At 40.8% G+C, this 18,283-nt stretch overlaps 1 protein-coding gene across 9 annotated transcripts in view; it reads left to right on the forward strand.

Moving 5' to 3' along the window:
* R3HDM1 (R3H domain containing 1) overlaps positions 1-18,283 on the forward strand; it is a 104,397-nt gene that overhangs the window by 75,039 nt on the left and 11,075 nt on the right. For all 9 annotated transcript variants that reach the window (XM_077830460.1, XM_077830451.1, XM_077830455.1 and 6 more), the window contains 3 exons: positions 2,443-2,597; positions 10,233-10,381; positions 15,145-15,248. In XM_077830460.1, coding sequence (XP_077686586.1) covers positions 2,443-2,597; positions 10,233-10,381; positions 15,145-15,248 — 408 coding nt within the window. The remainder of the gene's footprint in view (positions 1-2,442; positions 2,598-10,232; positions 10,382-15,144; positions 15,249-18,283) is intronic.

The raw sequence follows: 18,283 nt of genomic DNA on the forward strand, positions 1-18,283 counted from the left end.
CAAACAAGGGCTGAATTATTCTGTGTTTGAGGGCTGCTGGCAGCTTGCCCTCTCTAACCTTGCCAATAATGAGCTTGGGTATCCCCTACTGGTTTTTGTCAATTGACTCGTGGCTGAATGGCTCTCACATGCCACAAATAGAACCTCTTCCAGTTGGGAGCATGGATGAAATTCATCCAGGGAGCATGGTGTGCTTATACTCTTCTGTCATATTACTATTTTGGGAGCTCCTGAGGCTTTGACAGTTTTGTCCATGATGTAGACGTGAGAGCTTCCACCACTGAGCAGCACTTACCCTTGAATTTCCACTGCCTTTGTATTTTCTATATTTTTCACCCCCTTTTTGATTTGGTAGCATTTCACGTTCACTTTGCACACGTGTATATGACTACACAAGGTACAAGACAGTAGAGAATCGGGTGAAGTTGATTCAGAAACTGGTTGGAAGCAGACTTAGTTAATTAGATGACCTACCAGTAGAAATGGTTCCACTGAGCAGGATTTGCCTACATAACAGCAGAGGAGAAGAATCTCCTGACATCCACCTTAGCCTTGGCACAAGAACCTAAAAACTCTTTGTCAAGAGTCATCCTTCCATCTGTGCTTCAGTTTCTTCACCTCTCGCTTCGTCGGTTGCAGGTAAACCATGGTAACCTGTGAAGGTGATGCAAAGGGGAAGAGGTGCCTGGACCTTGTGGCATCTGTAATCATGGGCAACAAATGGCTGTAATGGCAACACCAGACTGTCCATAGGCAGAAAAGTTTTGTCCCCAGAGAGCTTTAGAAAACCAGCAAAATCTATCAGTATCTTTGGATGGACCATCAAAGCAATGCTATTTTATTATTTTATTTATGTGACCTGATCACAGTAATAAAGACTAATGGAGTTTGATGTTGTGTTATAACACACAACATTTTTCTTCAAAGGTTCTTGTGGTTTTCGTAATCATTCTGATGTTAAATTTGTGGTATTTTTGCAGAAACTTCCTTAAGGTTTTTTTTTAGTTTTTAAAAGTTTAGGCTTGTTGAAAATAAAAGTGCTTCTGACAGGGAAAACTAAATAAATTCACTTGCTTACAAGTCAAATCAATGAGATATATTATTTTGTCATTGATACAATGTGTAATTCACATTAGTATTAATGGGAGTTACATACATGTCTTAATGATAGAATAGCCCATTTATAGTGTTGTGCAAGCAGTTACTGTATAACCATCCAACATTGTTCAGTGGCACTTGGAAAATGGTAATTGTCTCCATATTGGTATTGCTATCATCACTGCAGACTAACTGATTTGAGTTTTGGTATTTCGTGGTGTAGACAAATGGATCCAAACGATCTTAATTCTCTGTATACACACTGTAAATTCCACTCTCACCAAGCTGCCAGAGTTGAAGGGCCAATGGTTTATTTTTATGTTTACTTCGATTAGTTGTTCCTTTTGGAGAACTCCTACTAGTACTTTTATAAAACCTAACTGTTCTTATTAGGCAACTGAGACTTCTCTAAAGCTGGAATAACCAGTTTTTAAAAGGACACAGCTGGGTTTAATGTTCATATATTTGAAGCAACAACAAAAAATTTCCTTACCAAAGATATGAATAACCTCTTAAATTATAAAAATTAATGGAATTTACAAAATCAAGCTTAATTTTTTGCATTATTGATTGCTTGAAGAATAAACACTAACCAAGTTCCCTTTTTTGGTACAGTCTGTTTCTACTGTATTTCATTCTGAGATTGTCATGTATGCCCCAATGCTGCAATGTCTGGATTACAAAGAATGCAGGGACTGTTTGTTTTTGTTTTTAATTTTTCATGTTTCCACTGTTTTACTCTAAAGTCTAATATCTAGATGAGGAGGTCTCTGAATTACTACATAAAATTCTTTCCCAAGTGTCTGGCTGGTGGGTCTTGCCCACATGCTCAGGGTCTAACTGATTGCCATATTTGGGGTAAGGAAGGAATTTTCTCTCAGGCCAGATTGTCAGAGACCCTGGGGGCTGGGTGGAGGTATGGGTGGAATTTGCCTTCCTATGCGGCATGGGTCACTTGCTTGTTTGAACTAGAGTAAATGGTGGAGCCTCTGTAATTTAGACTTAAAATCAAGATTTGAGGACTTCAGTAACTCGTCAGAGGATATAGATCTATTACAGAACTGAGTGTGTGAGGTTTTGTGGCTTGTAGGAGGTGAGACTAAATCATGGTGGCCCCTTTTGGCCTTAAAGTCTGAGTCTATTACTCTTTTGTTTTTGTAAATGCTTGTTCTTCCAAAACGTGAATTTGGGATTAAGTCTGGCCTGACATCCCTATAAGAAAGTTCTATTAGATGTCTTAACAAAATTGCATAACCTTTCCATATGTGCATCTGTGTGTAAAACATGTTATAGATGTAATGTAATTGTTTTCAAAACAAGATCTGAATATTTGTGTAATTACAGGGTACCAAGTTATGCCTAACCAGCAGCAAGCCTACCAGGGGTTGGTTGGAGTTCAGCAGTCTCAGAATCAAAATCTAGTCAGTAGCCAACACAACAACGTTGGAAATCAGATACAGGGTGTGATTGTTCCATACAATTCAGTGCCATCTTATCAGGTAAGTTTATCTTTTCAGAACTTCCTTGTCATTTGTTTGAATATTTAAAGCAATTTTAAAAAATCTGAACAACTGTTGTAGGCTGAAAAAAGCTCCAGTAGGAGCTTAAGAGTATCTTTAAAAGGTAATGTGAAATGTCTGAAGCAGGAGCACTACAAATACACAGCTTTCCTTCTTAAATAGTTTCATGGAGGTTCTGAGTGTCAGTCAACGCATAGCATTAAATATGGTGCGGAGTACATGAAACCAGAGCTGCTAAGACTTCTGCATTTTGTTGTTTGCTTTTTTCTTCTGTTACAGAAAAATCTCCTGATTAATTCTTAGAATTCCTAGGACTCAAACTTTGAAATCCCTAAACCAAGCTTTTCCATTGTTTTAGGGGGGAAAGAGAACATTTTGGCATTATTTGGCACTATTGCAGCTATTGTCATTGCTAGTCTTCCTTGCTATTATGTAGAACTCAAGAATTTAGGCCATTTTCTGTCCTATCAAGTTAGTTTATCATGGAGGTTATCACTTAGTTTCTATAGCAGAGCTACGTCCCTTGATGGAATAATTGATATATGGTAAATGTGGAGCAGAGAATTTTCTATGTAGAATAATTATATTCTATGCCTCGTGTAAACTTTTTCAGTTGCCAGCCCTCTATTTTGCCCAATCACATTATTGCCGTTCTCTGATCCTCCTAAGTTTCATCTTAAATACTTGTTTCATTTTAAGAAGCACTGGTATAACCCTTATGTTAAGGTAACATTCTGAATGAAGCAGAGGTGCAAACATTTGTACATTCAAATGTATAACTTTTCACTTCTAAAGCTCTTTTGATGCAAAGATCTTTTAACATTACAAAGTGTCGCTAAGTATTATTTCTGTTTTACAGAAGGAGAAACTCAGACAGGAGACTTGCCTGAGTTCACACAGCATGACACTGGTAGAGTTGGGAATAGAGCAAAGGCCTTCCAACTCCCATTATGCTGTATTTTTTAAAAAGCCTATTTCACTAAAGCCTTTTTTTAACAGTTGCCCTGAGTTGGATCTGTTTAAAAAAACAACAAAAAAAACCCTCGTGCTTCAATCCCTGAAAATGTTTTAGCATAGAGCTTCCAGCATCCTGTCTTGATATTTATAGTCTGCTATTATTGCAATTAGTTATGTATAACTGTTTACTCATCCCCTTTGTGAAATCCTGTACAAATATTCAACACAGGCTAGGTCTTTAAAGTTTCTTGGGATTTGGATCTTAATCAGCTTTTCTATAAAGATGGGATACATTGGGCATTCTTCTTCAAGTGATCATCCACATGCATTCCACTCGTGGTGCACATGCACCCCAGGCATGCAAGATAAGATTCTTTTGGCCAGCAATGTCCATTGGCCCCTCCACACCCACCCGAGGGCATAAAGGGCAGAGCGGGCCCAACCATCGCTCAGTTGTTTGTTACCACCTGTGGCAGTGAGACAGAACCCCTACAATGTCCACTTGCTTCTCTGTGGATGGTGCTAGTTTAGCGTCAGTGGTTAGTTAGACTTGTTGCCTTTTGGTAACACATGCAAAAATCTTATAAGGCTGGAACTCCCTCCCTGCCCTCTTCCTTACAGGAGTTCTAGCAAAACGACAGAAGTGAAACCACCGGGGCTTAAAACCAGCCCTTTTGTGAAGCTTTAGTGCCACTTAATGGTGGGCACTCGAGGTGCCTGTTTTGTTTAGGAGAGGGGTATGTCCCCCCTCCTCTAAGCAGGCTCAAAAAGCTAGAGAAGCCCACTTAAGATTGTTCCTTCTGTAGTATTATATGCAAGCCTCCTTGGACGTCGAAAGGAAGGATTCAGCTAGACCTCAGTACTCTGTTCTGTCTGCTTACACAAGGCACGTGACTCATAATTCTGACTTGTCTCAAGCTCAGCATTCAAGGAGCAGCCAACTGCTGCCTGAGAAGGATCCCTCTGGTGCCCTGGAACTAACTGTTAGAGCAGGAAGTACCCACTAACCCTGCTGACTGCTTCTCTCTCAGTACCAGTCGTTCAGAACCTGGCACCTCAGTATTCAGCACTTCTCTACAGGCAACCTTGGAACCAAGTTCCTCTGTCCTCAGCACATCAATAGCTAGTGTGTTGGTACCTAGGGCATATACTGTGCCAAGGTGATTTATCTGAGAGTCTGGTGCTGGCTGTCTTGTTCTGAGAGGTTGAGGGTGGTGATAGCTAAGTCATCAGATCTTGAGACGTCACTGTGACAGTTAAAGGGGGTATTTCTGGTACCAACTGCACCCACTACTCTGTTAAGGAGAGAACAGAGCCAGGGCACTTCTGAGAGGATGCCCGTTCCTTGACAGAGGTGTACTACTTCATCATCCCTGTCAGGGCATAGTAGGGACTCTTCACCTGCATACCCTTCTTCCCCTGTTTGGGTAGCACAGTGGGAGAGACTCTGGGGAGCAATCTGAAAGGGGCAGTAGAGCTTATAGAGACCATCCCTCCTGGTGTCCCCTAACTCCCCCACCCATGCTGTATCAGCCTATTGGATGCCCTACAGGGGTGTATCTATATTCTATTTAGAATGTATTATTGGCCCTGCCAGCGTTTGATCGTTCTTCCCCGAAGAAGCAATATAGACTAAACAGCTCGGCCAGCTATTGCAGCCTCAGATTCTGGAAAAGCAGGAGGAAAGTGATGAATAGTAGTATTTATAAGGGGAAGAACAATTCAAACCCATTGCAGTCTCCTCTTCCTCTCCCGACAAGGCAGTAAATCACCCAATGTCATCTCAAGTTGATGACTTCAAGGCATTCCAGGACCTCATCAGGCACATGGTAGAGACTCTATGTATACCTGTGGAAGTGGTGCAGGAGAAACCTCACAAACTCCTGGACATCTTGTGTCCTCCCATGTCTGGCAGTTTTGCCATGCCTGTACTGTTGGAACCTGTGAAAGACCTGTGACTCATGCCAATATCCATTCCATCCACATCCAAGTGAGCTGACAGAAGGTACCAAGTTCTGTATTCCCACCCATTACCAGCATCACTTGTGGTAGCTGCCATCTAAGAGAGGCCGAAGCAGCAGGGGCCTCCCAAATGTTAACCTAGGGAAAAAGACCCTAGTAGTCTGGATCTGTTCAGATACACACTCTGTCTGCCAGCTGGCAGATGCCCATAGCTAAGTACCAAGTGCTTCTGTCCAATTACAATTATTTGAATTGGGACAAGTGTCTGAATTTGTGGGCAGGGTACCTCAAGAACACCAAGAGGAACTAAAGACCAGCATGCCCAAAGGATAGCTGATATCTTACACTTCCTTACAGGCTACACTGGGTGCATCTGACACAGCGGTGTGTACTGTGGAAATCTGTGAAGATTGGAGCCAAGGAGATCTTCTGAGACACCTCTATGTCCAAACAACAATTGAGGGCCTACCCTTTGAAGGCAACAAACTTTTTAATTTAAAGACAGACGAGGCTTTCCATTCCTTAAAATATCTAGGGTGCCTCTGCTCCCTGAGCCGTTATGTTCTAGATGGAGGCAAGTATTACCAGATATTTTCTTCAAGCAGAATTTCTCTGCCAGCTCAAAGGATCTCAGAACTGCCAAGAAAGAAGCAGAGGTTTCAGCAACAACATCTCTGCCTTTTCCTCTACTGCTGCCTGTTTGAAGAATGTTCCTATTTTTGAACTCTGCAGGACAGCTACATGGACTGCAGTCCACGCATTCAGAAGACACTACTCTTTTTTGTAAAAGTTTCCACATTGGGTGCCTGCGGTCATTGTTTAAGTAAAACTTCTACTATTCATCTCCAAGCAAACAGACAACTGCTTGTTAGTCACCAACATTGAAATCCACATGAACAATTGCTCAAAGAAGTAACAGTTATTTACCTTTATAGTAACTGTGGTTCTTTGAGATGTGTTGTCCAAATGGATTCCACATCCTGTCTTCCTTCCTTGCTATTACAGTATTTGAGCCCTGTAGGACTCTGTATGGGCGAAGGCACAAAGGGATAGTCAGGCCCACGCTGCCCTGTGTCCCCTTACGTGGCGGGATACATCTAGGGTGACAGGTACAGCCACAATGGACACTGCTGGCCAGAAGAATCCAGTCTCCCATGTATGTGGACAGCATGTCTCCAATAACAACAGTAATGTTCTTTCACTGCTCCCGGAATTCACCAACACATGGGTGTTTTTCATCCTGACATTTTTGAGGAATTTGGCTCATCTCTCCATGAGGATTGTGCATCTCCTAGAATTTTTTCCATTTGTTTTTGTATCTGTATCTTACACGCATTCACCTGCACGTTTACCACTGCCGCTCTGCAGTCCACACTCTTAAGGCTAACCGTTTATTTTCTGCCTTACCCTCCAAGCAAAATGGCATCAAGTTTGCAACTCTTAAGTCTGATGGGCACATTGGTAAGTGGAGTTGGATTTCTCCCCTTGTCTTGGTCCAGCTTCAGAGCCCTCCCCATTTAAAACAAACAAACAAACAAAAAAGGTAATACACCAGATCACAACAAAAATTGAAACTGGAGTTTTGGAAACCACAAAAAACAGTCTGCCTGATAGCTTGCTTGAGTCACTGCTACTCACAAGCATGTGACACTGCCTTCCTTCACCTAAATAAGGTGATATTTTAACTAGGGCTGTCAAGCGATTAAAAAAAATGAATCGCTATTAATCGCACTGTTAAACAATAATAGAATACCATTTATTTAAATATTTTGGATGTTTTCTACATTTTCAAATATATTGATTTCAGTTATAACACAGAATACCAAATGTACAGTGCTCACTTTATTTTTGATTACAAATATTTGCACTGTAAACAAAAGAAATAGTATTTTTCAATTCATCTAATACAAGTACTGTAGTGCAATCTCTTTGTCATGAAAGTTGAACTTACAAATGTAGAATTATGTACAAAAAAAACTAAAATAAAACAATCTAAAATTTTAGAGCCTGCAAGTCCACTCAGTCCTACTTCTTGTTCAGCCAATCACTCGGACAAATAAATCTGTTTATATTTGTAGGAGATGATGCTGCCCACTTCTTGTTTACAATGTCACCTGAAAGTGAGAAAAGGTGTTCGCATGGCACTGTTGTAGCTGGCACCACAAGAAATTTATGTGCCAGATGCGCTAAAGGTTCACATGTCCATTCATGCTTCAACGACTATTCCAGGGGACATGCGTCCATGCTGATGACGGGTTCTGCTCGCTAACAGTCCAAAGCAGTGTGGACCGATGCATGTTCATTTTCATTATCTGAGTCAGATGCCACCAGCAGAAGATTGATTTTCTTTTTTGATGGTTCGAGTTCTGTAGTTTCCGGATCAGAGTGTTGATCTTTGAAGACTTCTGAAAGCATGCTCCACACGTCGTCCCGATCAGATTTTGGAAGGTACTTCATATTCTTAAACCTTAGTTCGAGTGCTGTAGCTATCTTTAGAAATCTCACGTTGGTACCTTCTTTGCATTTTGTGAAATCTGCAGTGAAAGTGTTCTTAAAATGAACAACATGTGCGGGGTCATCATCCGAGACTGCTATAACATGAAATATATGGCAGAATGCAGGTAAAACAGAGCAGGGGACATTCAGTTCTTTCCCAAGGAGTTCAGTCACAAATTTAATTAACGTGTTTTTTTTTTTTTTTTTTATGAAAGTCATCAGCATGGAAGTATGTCCTCTGGAATGGTGGCCAAAGTATGAAGGGGCATACAAATGCTTAGCATATCTGGCATGTGAATACCTTGCAATACCATCTACAAAAGTGCCATGCATATGCTTGTTCTCGCTTTCTGGTGACATTGTAAATAAGAAGAGGGCATCATTATCTCCTGTAAATGTAAACAAACTTGTTTGTCTTACCAACTGGCTGAACAAGAAGTAGGACTGAGTGGACTTGTAGTCTCTGAAGTTTTACATTGTTTTTTGAGTGCAGTTAATAAACCAAAAAAATCTACATTTGTAAAGTGCACTTTGATGACAGATTGCACTACCGTACTTAGAATCATAGAATATCAGGGTTGGAAGGGACCTCAGGAGGTCACCTAGTCCAACCCGCTCTTCAAAGCAGGACCAATCCCCAACTAAATCATTCCAGCCAGGGCTTTGTCAAGCCTGAACTTAAAAACTTCAAAGGAAGCAGATTCCACCACCTCCCTAGGTAAAACATTCCAGTGTTTCACCACGCTCCTAGTGAAAAACTTTTTCCTAATATCCAACCTAAACCTCCCCCACTGCAATTTGAGACCATTACTCCTCGTTCTGTCATCTGCTACCACTGAGAACAATCTAGATCCATCCTCTTTGGAACCCCCTTTCAGGTTGTTGAAAGCAGCTATCAAATCCCCCCTCATGCTTCTCTTCCTCAGACTAAACAATCCCAGTTCCCTCAGCCTCTCCTCATAAATCATGTGTTCCAGTCCCCTAATCATTTTTGTTGCCCTCCGCTGGACTCTTTCCAATTTATCCACATCCTTCTTGTAATGTGGGGCCCAAAACTGGACATAGTACTCCAGATGAGGCCTCACCAATGTCGAATAGAGGGGAATGATCACATCCCTCGATCTGCTGGCAGTGCCCCTACTTATACAGCCCAAAATGCCATTGGCGTTCTTGGCAACAAGGGCACACTGTTGACTCATATCCAGCTTCTCATCCACTGTAACTCCTAGGTCCTTTTCTGCAGAACTGCTGGCTGGCCATTCGGTCCCTAGTCTGTAGGGATTCTTCCATCCTAAGTGCAGGACTCTGCACTTGTCGTTGTTGAACCTCATCAGATTTTTTTTGGCCCAATCCTCTAATTTGTCTAGGTCCCTCTGTATCCTATCTCTACCCTCCAACGTATCTACCTCTCCTCCCCGTTTAGTGTCCTCTGCAAACTTGCTGAGGGTGCAATCCACAGCATCCTCCAGATCATTAATGAAGATATTGAACAAAACCGGCCCAAGGACCGACCCTTGGGGCACGCCACTTGATACCGGCTGCCAACTAGACATGGAGCCATTGATCACTACTTGTTGAGCCCATATACTTGTTTGAGGTGAATTGAAAAATACGATTTATTTTATCATTTTTATAGTGCAAATATTTGTATTGAATAAATATTTGATTTCAATTACAACACAGAATGCAATATATATGAAAATGCAGAAAAACATCCAGAATATTTAATACATTTCAGTTGGTATTCTATTGTTTAATGGTGCGATTAATTTTTTTAATCGTGATTAATTTTTTTGAGTTAACCGTGAGAGTTAACTGCGATTAATTGACAGTCCTAATTTTAACTGCTTTCATGCTATAAATGTAGCCTGATAACTTTACGTATTCAATTAGTTGCATATTATTTTACTTAAGTCTTTGTTACATAAATATTAAATCTGTTACAATTCTGATTTTAAATATATCAGACTCTACAGGTTAATCAAAAACTGAATTGTTAGAATATGTAGTTAGACAATCAGGTGGGGAATTTTCTAGGATAGGTAATGTCTCTGATAGGGTAATTATGGAATTAACGTACATTTTAGTGTTTAATATTAGCTATATTTTTAACAAACTCTTGTGTGGTGTGAGTGGTCTGGAGGCAGAGGAGGAACTTTTTTGCAAAAGAAAATAAGTCTTCACGTTTTCAATCTTTAGGTTTCAGTGCCTCAAGGTTCCCAAGGAATGCCCCAGCAGACATATCAGCAGCCTGTTATAATTCCCAGTCAGTCAAATCAAGGATTGCCCACAACAGGAATACCTGTTTATTACAGTGTCATTCCATCAGGTCAACAGAATAATTTAAGGTGAGTAATTCAGTAACTTGATCTTCAATAACCTGCTTATTACTTTCCAGTCCCCTAACAGAGTTTGCTTCAGGATCTTAGTATTTTCAATATTAGTTCTTAGAGTAGCTTTGTGGCCACTTCTTACAGCTAGGTAAAAAAACTATATATTTTTATGTAACGTTTATTTCCTGAACAAGAAGTAGGACTGAGTGGACTTGTAGTCTCTGAAGTTTTACATTGTTTTTTGAGTGCAGTTAATAAACCAAAAAAATCTACATTTGTAAAGTGCACTTTGATGACAGATTGCACTACCGTACTTAGAATCATAGAATATCAGGGTTGGAAGGGATCTCAGGTCGTCATCTAGTCCAACCCCCTGCTCAAAGCAGGACCAATCCCCAACTAAATCATTCCAGCCAGGGCTTTGTCAAGCCTGACCTTAAAAACCTCTAAGGAAGGAGATTCCACCACCTCCCTAGGTAACCCATTCCAGTGCTTCACCACCCTCCTAGTAAAATTTTTTTCCCTAATAACCATCCTAAACCTCCCCCACTGCAACTTGAGACCATTACTCCTTGTTCTGGTACCACTGAGAACAGTCTGGATCCATCCTCTTTGGAACCCCCTTTCAGGGAGTTGAAAGCAGCTATCAAATCCCCCCTCATTCTTCTCTTCTGCAGAATAAATAATCCCAGTTCCTTCAGCCTCTCCTCATAAATCATGTGTTCCATCCCCCAAATCATTTTTGTTGCCCTCCTCTGGACTCTTTTCAATTTTCCACATCCTTCTTGTAGTGTGGGGCCTAAAACTGGACACAGTACTCCAGATGAGGCCTCACCAATGCCGAATAAACAGGAGTGATCACATCCCTCTATCTGCGGGCAGTGCTCCTACTTATATAGCCTAAAATACCATTAGCCTCCTTGGCAACAAGGGCACACAGTTGACTCATATCCAGCTTCTCGTCCATGGTAATCCCTAGGTCCTTTTCTGCAGAACTGCTGCCTAGCCGCTTAGTCCCTAGTCTGTAGTAGTGCATGAGATTCTTCCATCCTAAGTGCCAGGACTCTGCACTTGTCCTTGTTGAACCTCATCAGATTTCTTTTGGCCCAATCCTCTAATTTGTCCAGGGCCCTCTGTATCCTGTCCCTACCCTCCAGTGTATCTACCTCTCCTCCCAATTTAGTGTCATCTTCAAACTTGCTGAGGGTGCAATCCACGCCATCCTCCAGATCGTTAATGAAGATATTGAACAAAACCAGCCCCAGGACCGACCCTTGGAGCACTGTGTTTGATACCGGCTGCCAACTGGACATGGAGCCATTGATCACTACCCGTCGAGCCAGATGATCTAGCCAGCTTTCTATCCACCTTATAGTCCATCCAGCCCATACTTCTTTAACTTGCTGGCAAGAATACTGTGGGAGACTGTATCAAAAGCTTTGCCTAAAGTCAAGCAATAACATGTCCACTGCTTTCCCCTCATCCACAGAGCCAGTTATTTCATCATAGAAGGCAATTAGGTTAGTCAGGCATGACTTGCCCTGTTCTGATCACTTTCCTCTCCTCTTAGTGCTTCAGAATTGATTCCATGAGGACCTGCTCTGTGATTTTTCCAGGTGAGGCTGACTGGCCTGTAGTTCCCCGGATCCTCCTCCTTCCCTTTTTAAAAGATGGGCACTACATTTAGCCTTTTTCCAGTCATCCGGACCTCTCCCGATTGCCATGAGTTTTCAAATGGCCAATGGCTCTGCAATCACATCAGCCAACTCCTTTAGCACCCTCAGATGCAGCACATCCGGCCCATGGACTTGTGCTCATCCAGATTTTCTAAATAGTCCTGAACCACTTTGTTCTCCACAGACGGCTGGTCACCTCCTCCCTATGCTGTGCTGCCCAATGCATTAGTCTGGGAGCTGACCTTGTTCGTGAAGACAGAGGCAAAAAAAGCACTGAGTACGTTAGCTTTTTCCACATCCTCTGTCACTAGGTTGCCTCCCTCATTCAGTAAGGGGCCCACACTTTCCTTGACCATCTTCTCGTTGCTAATATACCTGAAGAAACCCTTCTTGTTACTCTTAACATCCCTTGCTAGCTGCAACTCCAAGTGTGATTTGGCCTTCCTGATTTCGCTCATGTGTGCAGGAGCAATATTTTTATACTCCTCCTTGGTCATTTTTCCAGTCTTGTAAGCTGCTTTTTTATGTTTAAGATCAGCAAGGATTTCACTGTTAAGTCAATCTGGTTGCCTGCCATATTTACTATTCTTTCTACCCAGTGGGATGGTTTGTTCCTGCACTCTCAATAAGGATTCTTTAAAATACAGCCAGCTCTCCTAGACTCCTTTCCCATTCATGTTATTATTCCAGGGGATCTTGCCCATCAGTTCCCCAAGGGAGTCAAAGTCTGCTTTTCTGAAGTCCAGGGTCTGTATTCTGCTGCTCTCCTTTCTTCCTTATGTCAGAATCCGGAACACAACCATCTCACAGTCACTGCCTCCCAGGTTTCCATCCACTTTTGCTTCCACTACTAATTCTTATTCATGCAAGGTAGGTAGAACACAAATCAAAACAAAAAGATTCTCAGGTTACTTCTGGAAGTAGCTTATTGTAACAGAATTTCTAGTTTGAGTATTTGCTGAATCATTCTGGGTAGTGGTTTTCAACCGGGTATGCGTACCCCTGGGGGTATGCAGAGGTCTTCCATGGAGTACATCAACTCAATTAGATATTTGCCTTGTTTTACAACAGGCTACATAAAAAGCTCAAGTGAAGTCAGTATAAACTAAAAGTTCATACTGACAGTGACTTGTTTATACTGCTCTATATACTATACACTGAAATTTAAGTACAATATTTATATCCAATTGATTTATTTTATAATTATATGGTAAAAATGAGAAAGTAAACAAATTTTTCAGTAATAGTGTGCTGTGACACTTTTGTATTTTTATGTCTGACTTTGTAAGCAAGTAGATTTTAAGTGAGGTGAAAGTTGGGCGTACGCAAGACAAATCAGACTGCGGAAAGGGTACCGTAGTCTGGAAAGGTTGAGAGCCACTTGTTCAGTGAACACTGTTTTTACGCCAAGCCCCAGGAAATGCATTAATTCCTTTTTGCCATGACACTTAACATTTTGGAGAGATTTCTTTAGTCACTAGGTTTGTCACAGAAGTGATTTTTGGGAAAGGACAATAATAAAGATTTGAGTCCTCAAAGTCAATGGCTCTCTCTTCATCCCCACTAGGATTCCTGTGAGTCCAGCTCTCTGGCCCTGAGAAGTCAGCGAGTAGGCTTCTCCATTGATCTCCTGCCTTCAGCCTGCTCTGGCTGTCTCGCTTTGAGCCAGCATGCAATTCCCTGTTCTGCTCCCTGGCCTTCAGCCTAACCTTGCATTCTGTGCACAGCCAATGCTCCTTTTGAAGCCAAAATAAAAGCGTGGTTATGCAAGGGATACAAGAAAAGCCTCTTAAATTTGTAAGCAACTTTAAGGCCCAATCCTGTGGCTCTTTACTCTCAGTGCTCCCAACTCATATAACTTTGTTGCAAGTCTCTCAATATTTTTAAAGGGATTTCATGAATTTCTGACTTCAGCCTTCTATCTTTCAAATTTTAGTCCATCTCTGATTCCCCCATTACTGTCAATGGGACTAAAGCTTCAGGGTACCCTCAGCGAAGATGGTGGCCCTTTTTCACCTTGTGGAGGCCTTGATAGGAGAATTTGGGGGTGCCTAGAATCAGACTGTGAGGCAGGGTATTAAACAAAGTGAAAATGAATATGGAGAAGAGAGAGATCCACAATGTCCATCCTATATGGGCCTCTGTCCATCTATTTTACTTGTATACTTTATAATAATCATTCATGCCAAAAGCTATCACCATCTTCATTGTTTCTGCACTCATCAAAGTCAGCAAATTATTTATGGCCAAAATGTTGGTGGATTATGTCTTCCTGTCCTCTACATTTATTCTCGTTTACATTTACTAACGGACATTGTAATCTTTGGACCCAGGAGTCTGAAAACTTTCCTGGAGGACCTGTTTGATGCACACATTTTTGTATTTGAGCTTTCTTGGTTGTAGATAGGTTTTGTGTCACTAACAGTTTCTAAAATTATTCTTAAAATTAACAATATCTTTCAGAGCACAGACATGAAAAGATGTAGACTGCTGTTCTCTAAGTCCTGGTCCACACACCGTTCTTGTACAGCTAAACCTGTTGGGGATGAGGCTGTTTTTACAGGAAATAATTACATTTTTAAATTATATCTAATTTCTCTTTTTACAGAAATAATTATATAGTACAACCCCTAGTGTAGACACAGTTACACTGGTGTAAAGTTACCTTATCACCAGTAAAGTTTCTTCCCTTTCCTGGAAGGGAATACCAAAATAAAGCATCTTCATACTCATATCACTTCATCCCCACTAGGAGCTTATGCTACTTTAACTATACCAGTATAGTCAAAGTGATACAACTTTCTAGTGTAGACCAGGCATAAGTCATGAGGTGTGAAGAGTCCTGAAATTTCTTTTTTAGTCTCTGTTTTCAGAGAAAAGCAGATAATGCATATTATTAAAAAAAAAAGCATTCTATTTTCTTTCAGGAATTGGTATAAAAATTCCATTTACCTGTATGTAGCATGTGTTGTCAACTAATTCAAAAGCTGTCAACTAATTCAAAAGCCATGGTTGAAATATTGTGTGTGTGTGTGTATATATATATATATATATAATACTTTTTAATTCTCATTTATGTCACCTTCGTATTTTTTACTGCAGTTCATCAGTAGGATATTTGCAGCCTCCAGGATCAGAGCCAATGCAGTTTCCTAGAACATCTTCCCCGTGCAACTCACAGCAGCTTCAAGGACAACAGTGTACAGGTATGGGAATATAACTTTGGTGGTTGATGAAGTAAACAGAACTACATTTTCTGAATGACTAAGAAAAAGTTCTAGTTGTTATTATGCTGTGTATTTTGATAAATGCGGCTGAAAGGGGGCAATTTAGAATTAACCCATGTATTAACTTCATAGATATATTTTAAAACCAGCAGCTGATGTCACTAAGTTATACTGGGGATTTAATCTGATTTCTCACTTTTGTTTGCCTCATGTTATGGAAACTTATTAACAGTTTTTCTCTAAAATGTAATGACATATTTCAGTATGCCATGCTTGTATATGTGGTTGAGAGTTGACAGGAGAAAATTGAAAACACAAATTAAATTATTAATGAAGAGATCATTTTTGAAAGACAAGGGAGTTTACTGAAATATTTCTCCCTTACTATTTATAACTTGCAATACATCATAGTAATTCTACGTGTTACAGTTTGGAACTTTAAAAAAAAGAAAAGAAAAGGAGGACTTGTGGCACCTTAGAGACTAACAAATGTATTAGAGCATAAGCTTTCGTGAGCTACAGCTCACGTCATCGGATGCATACAGTGGAAAATATAGTCGGGAGATTTTTATATACACAGAGAACATGAAACAATGGGTGTTACCATACAGACTGTAACAAGAGTGATCAGGAAAGGTGAGCTATTACCAGCAGGAGAGCAGGGGGGAGGGGGACCTTTTGTAGTGATAATCAAGGTGGGCCATTTCCAGCAGTTTATTTCCCCTCCTACTGTTCTTGTAAACAAGGGGAAGTAGTTTTACTTTGTGTAATGACACATCCACTCCCAGTCTTTATTCAAGCCTAAGTTAACTGTATCCAGTTTGCAAATTAATTCCAATTCAGCAGTCTCTCGTTGGAGTCTCTTTTTTTGAAGTTTTTTTGTTGAAGAATTGCCACTTTTAGGTCTGTAATCGAGTGACCAAAGAGACTGAAGTGTTCTCCGACTGGTTTTTGACTGTTATAATTCTTGACATCTGATTTGTGTCCATTTATTCTTTTACGTAGAGACTGTCCAGTTTGGTCAATATACATGGCAGAGGGGCATTGCTGGCACATGATGGCATATATCACATTGGTAGATGTGCAGGTGAACGAGCCTCTGATAGTGTGGCTGATGTGATTAGGCCCTATGATGGTGTCCCCTGAATAGATATTCTTGTAAACTGGTGGAAATGGACCACCTTGATTATCACTACAAAAGGTTCCCTCTGCCCCGCTCTCCTGCTGGTAGTAGCTCACCTTTCCTGATCACTCTTGTTACAATCTGTGTGATAACACCCATTGTTTCATGTTCTTTGTGTATATAAAATCTCCCGACTATATTTTCTACTGTATACATCCGATGAAGTGAACTGTAGCTCACGAAAGCTTATGCTCTAATACATTTGTTAGTCTCTAAGGTGCCACAAGTACTCCTTTTCTTTTTACGGATACAGACTAACACAGCTGCTACTCTGAAACTTGGAACTTTTGTGCAACTTCTGCTCAAATTCACTTTCCTAAATCTTGTTGGTTCCTATGGTTTTATATAGGCTGGGGTTCCACGTATGTTTTAAAAAGGAATAAAATTTAAATTATTGGTGGATCTCCTTAGAGTTATTCAATAGGGATGGTTGTCAATCTGTAAGGATGATTGTATCTCCTTCCAGCTGGCCATATAGTCTAGAATTGGGACATCTAAGTTTGAGACTTCATTTTGCACCTGATCCAGCAGAGGCTGGGTACATCATGGCAGCAGTGTAGTTAGCTCCTGTGCTCAGGAGACAGATTCTAGACTTCATTAGTTGAACCAGGAACAACAATGGAGAAGTCATGCTGGGGGAGAGGTGTGGAAATAGTAGGCATTCTTCAAGCTATGGGCAGGGGGACAGTAATTTGTTCAACTAGAGGTCACGGGGAACTAACTCCTCCCAGATTTGTATATGGTAGGCTTATTCACTGTTTTTACTTTCCTAGTTTATAACAACCATTCTGTCCAAAGAAGTATAGTAAGTTATCAAATTGTAATAGTTAGTCAGGTTATCAATTGTGTCTGTATGAAGTATACTCATTGTTTCCTTTATCCCCCACAGACCTTCCCTCCACTGATATAATTATAAACTTTAAAAAATGAAACTCCAGACAAAACAATGGCTAATTTCAGTGGCTTTATTGGGGGCAAGTTTCTCCAGATGAGAACATGATTTGGCAGAATCACCTAGATAGCTTAAACCACATTTCAGAATAAAATGGTGTGTTTGTGCATGTACTGAAATAAATAAATAAATCTGATTGATTATTATAATAATAATAGTAGCAGTCGTATGGAGCTTTTCACATACAAAGTGTTTTACAAACCTTAGTTTGCGTTGTTGTAGCCATGTTGGTCCCCAGAATATTAGAGACAAGGTGGGTGAGGATATATATATATTTTTATTAGACCAATTTTTGTTGGTGAAAAAGATGGGCTTTTAATCTTATACAGAGCACTTCTTCAGGTCTGGGAAAGGTACTCAGAGTGTCTTAGCTGAATACAAGTTGGAACAGGTTGTTTAGCATAAGTAGTTAACACATGTTGTAAGAGACCATTCAAAGTTAAGTGGCCAGTCATAGGACAAAAAAGGGGGGCTAGTGGGTTGCAGATTGTTGTAATAAGCCATAAATCCACTGTCTTCATTAAGTCCATGATTTTTATTGCCTAGTTAGAGGTATGATTTTAAGCTCTCGGCTTGTCTTTTGAAGATGTTGTGCGGATTTCCTTTGAAGGTGAGAGATCATGTATGGAGTGATCATTTTGTGAAACATGTTCACTCATGGGTAAGGCCCTGCTTAGTTTGCAATGTTGCAGAAATTGCAGATCCCGCAATATTCTACTTCCACCGCAATTTTGACAGCAGGAGCCCCTGCTCTTAGACCCAGGCAGCCAACAGCGGGACCCCCACTGTCAGCCCCGGACGTCTGCTGTCAGCCCTGGGCTCCCGCGCTCAGCTCCAGGTGGCCAACAGCGGGAGCCCCTGCTGTCAGCCCCAGGCTCC

Source organism: Eretmochelys imbricata, chromosome 11, assembly GCF_965152235.1.
Source record: "Eretmochelys imbricata isolate rEreImb1 chromosome 11, rEreImb1.hap1, whole genome shotgun sequence".
Lineage (NCBI taxonomy): Eukaryota > Metazoa > Chordata > Testudines > Cheloniidae > Eretmochelys > Eretmochelys imbricata.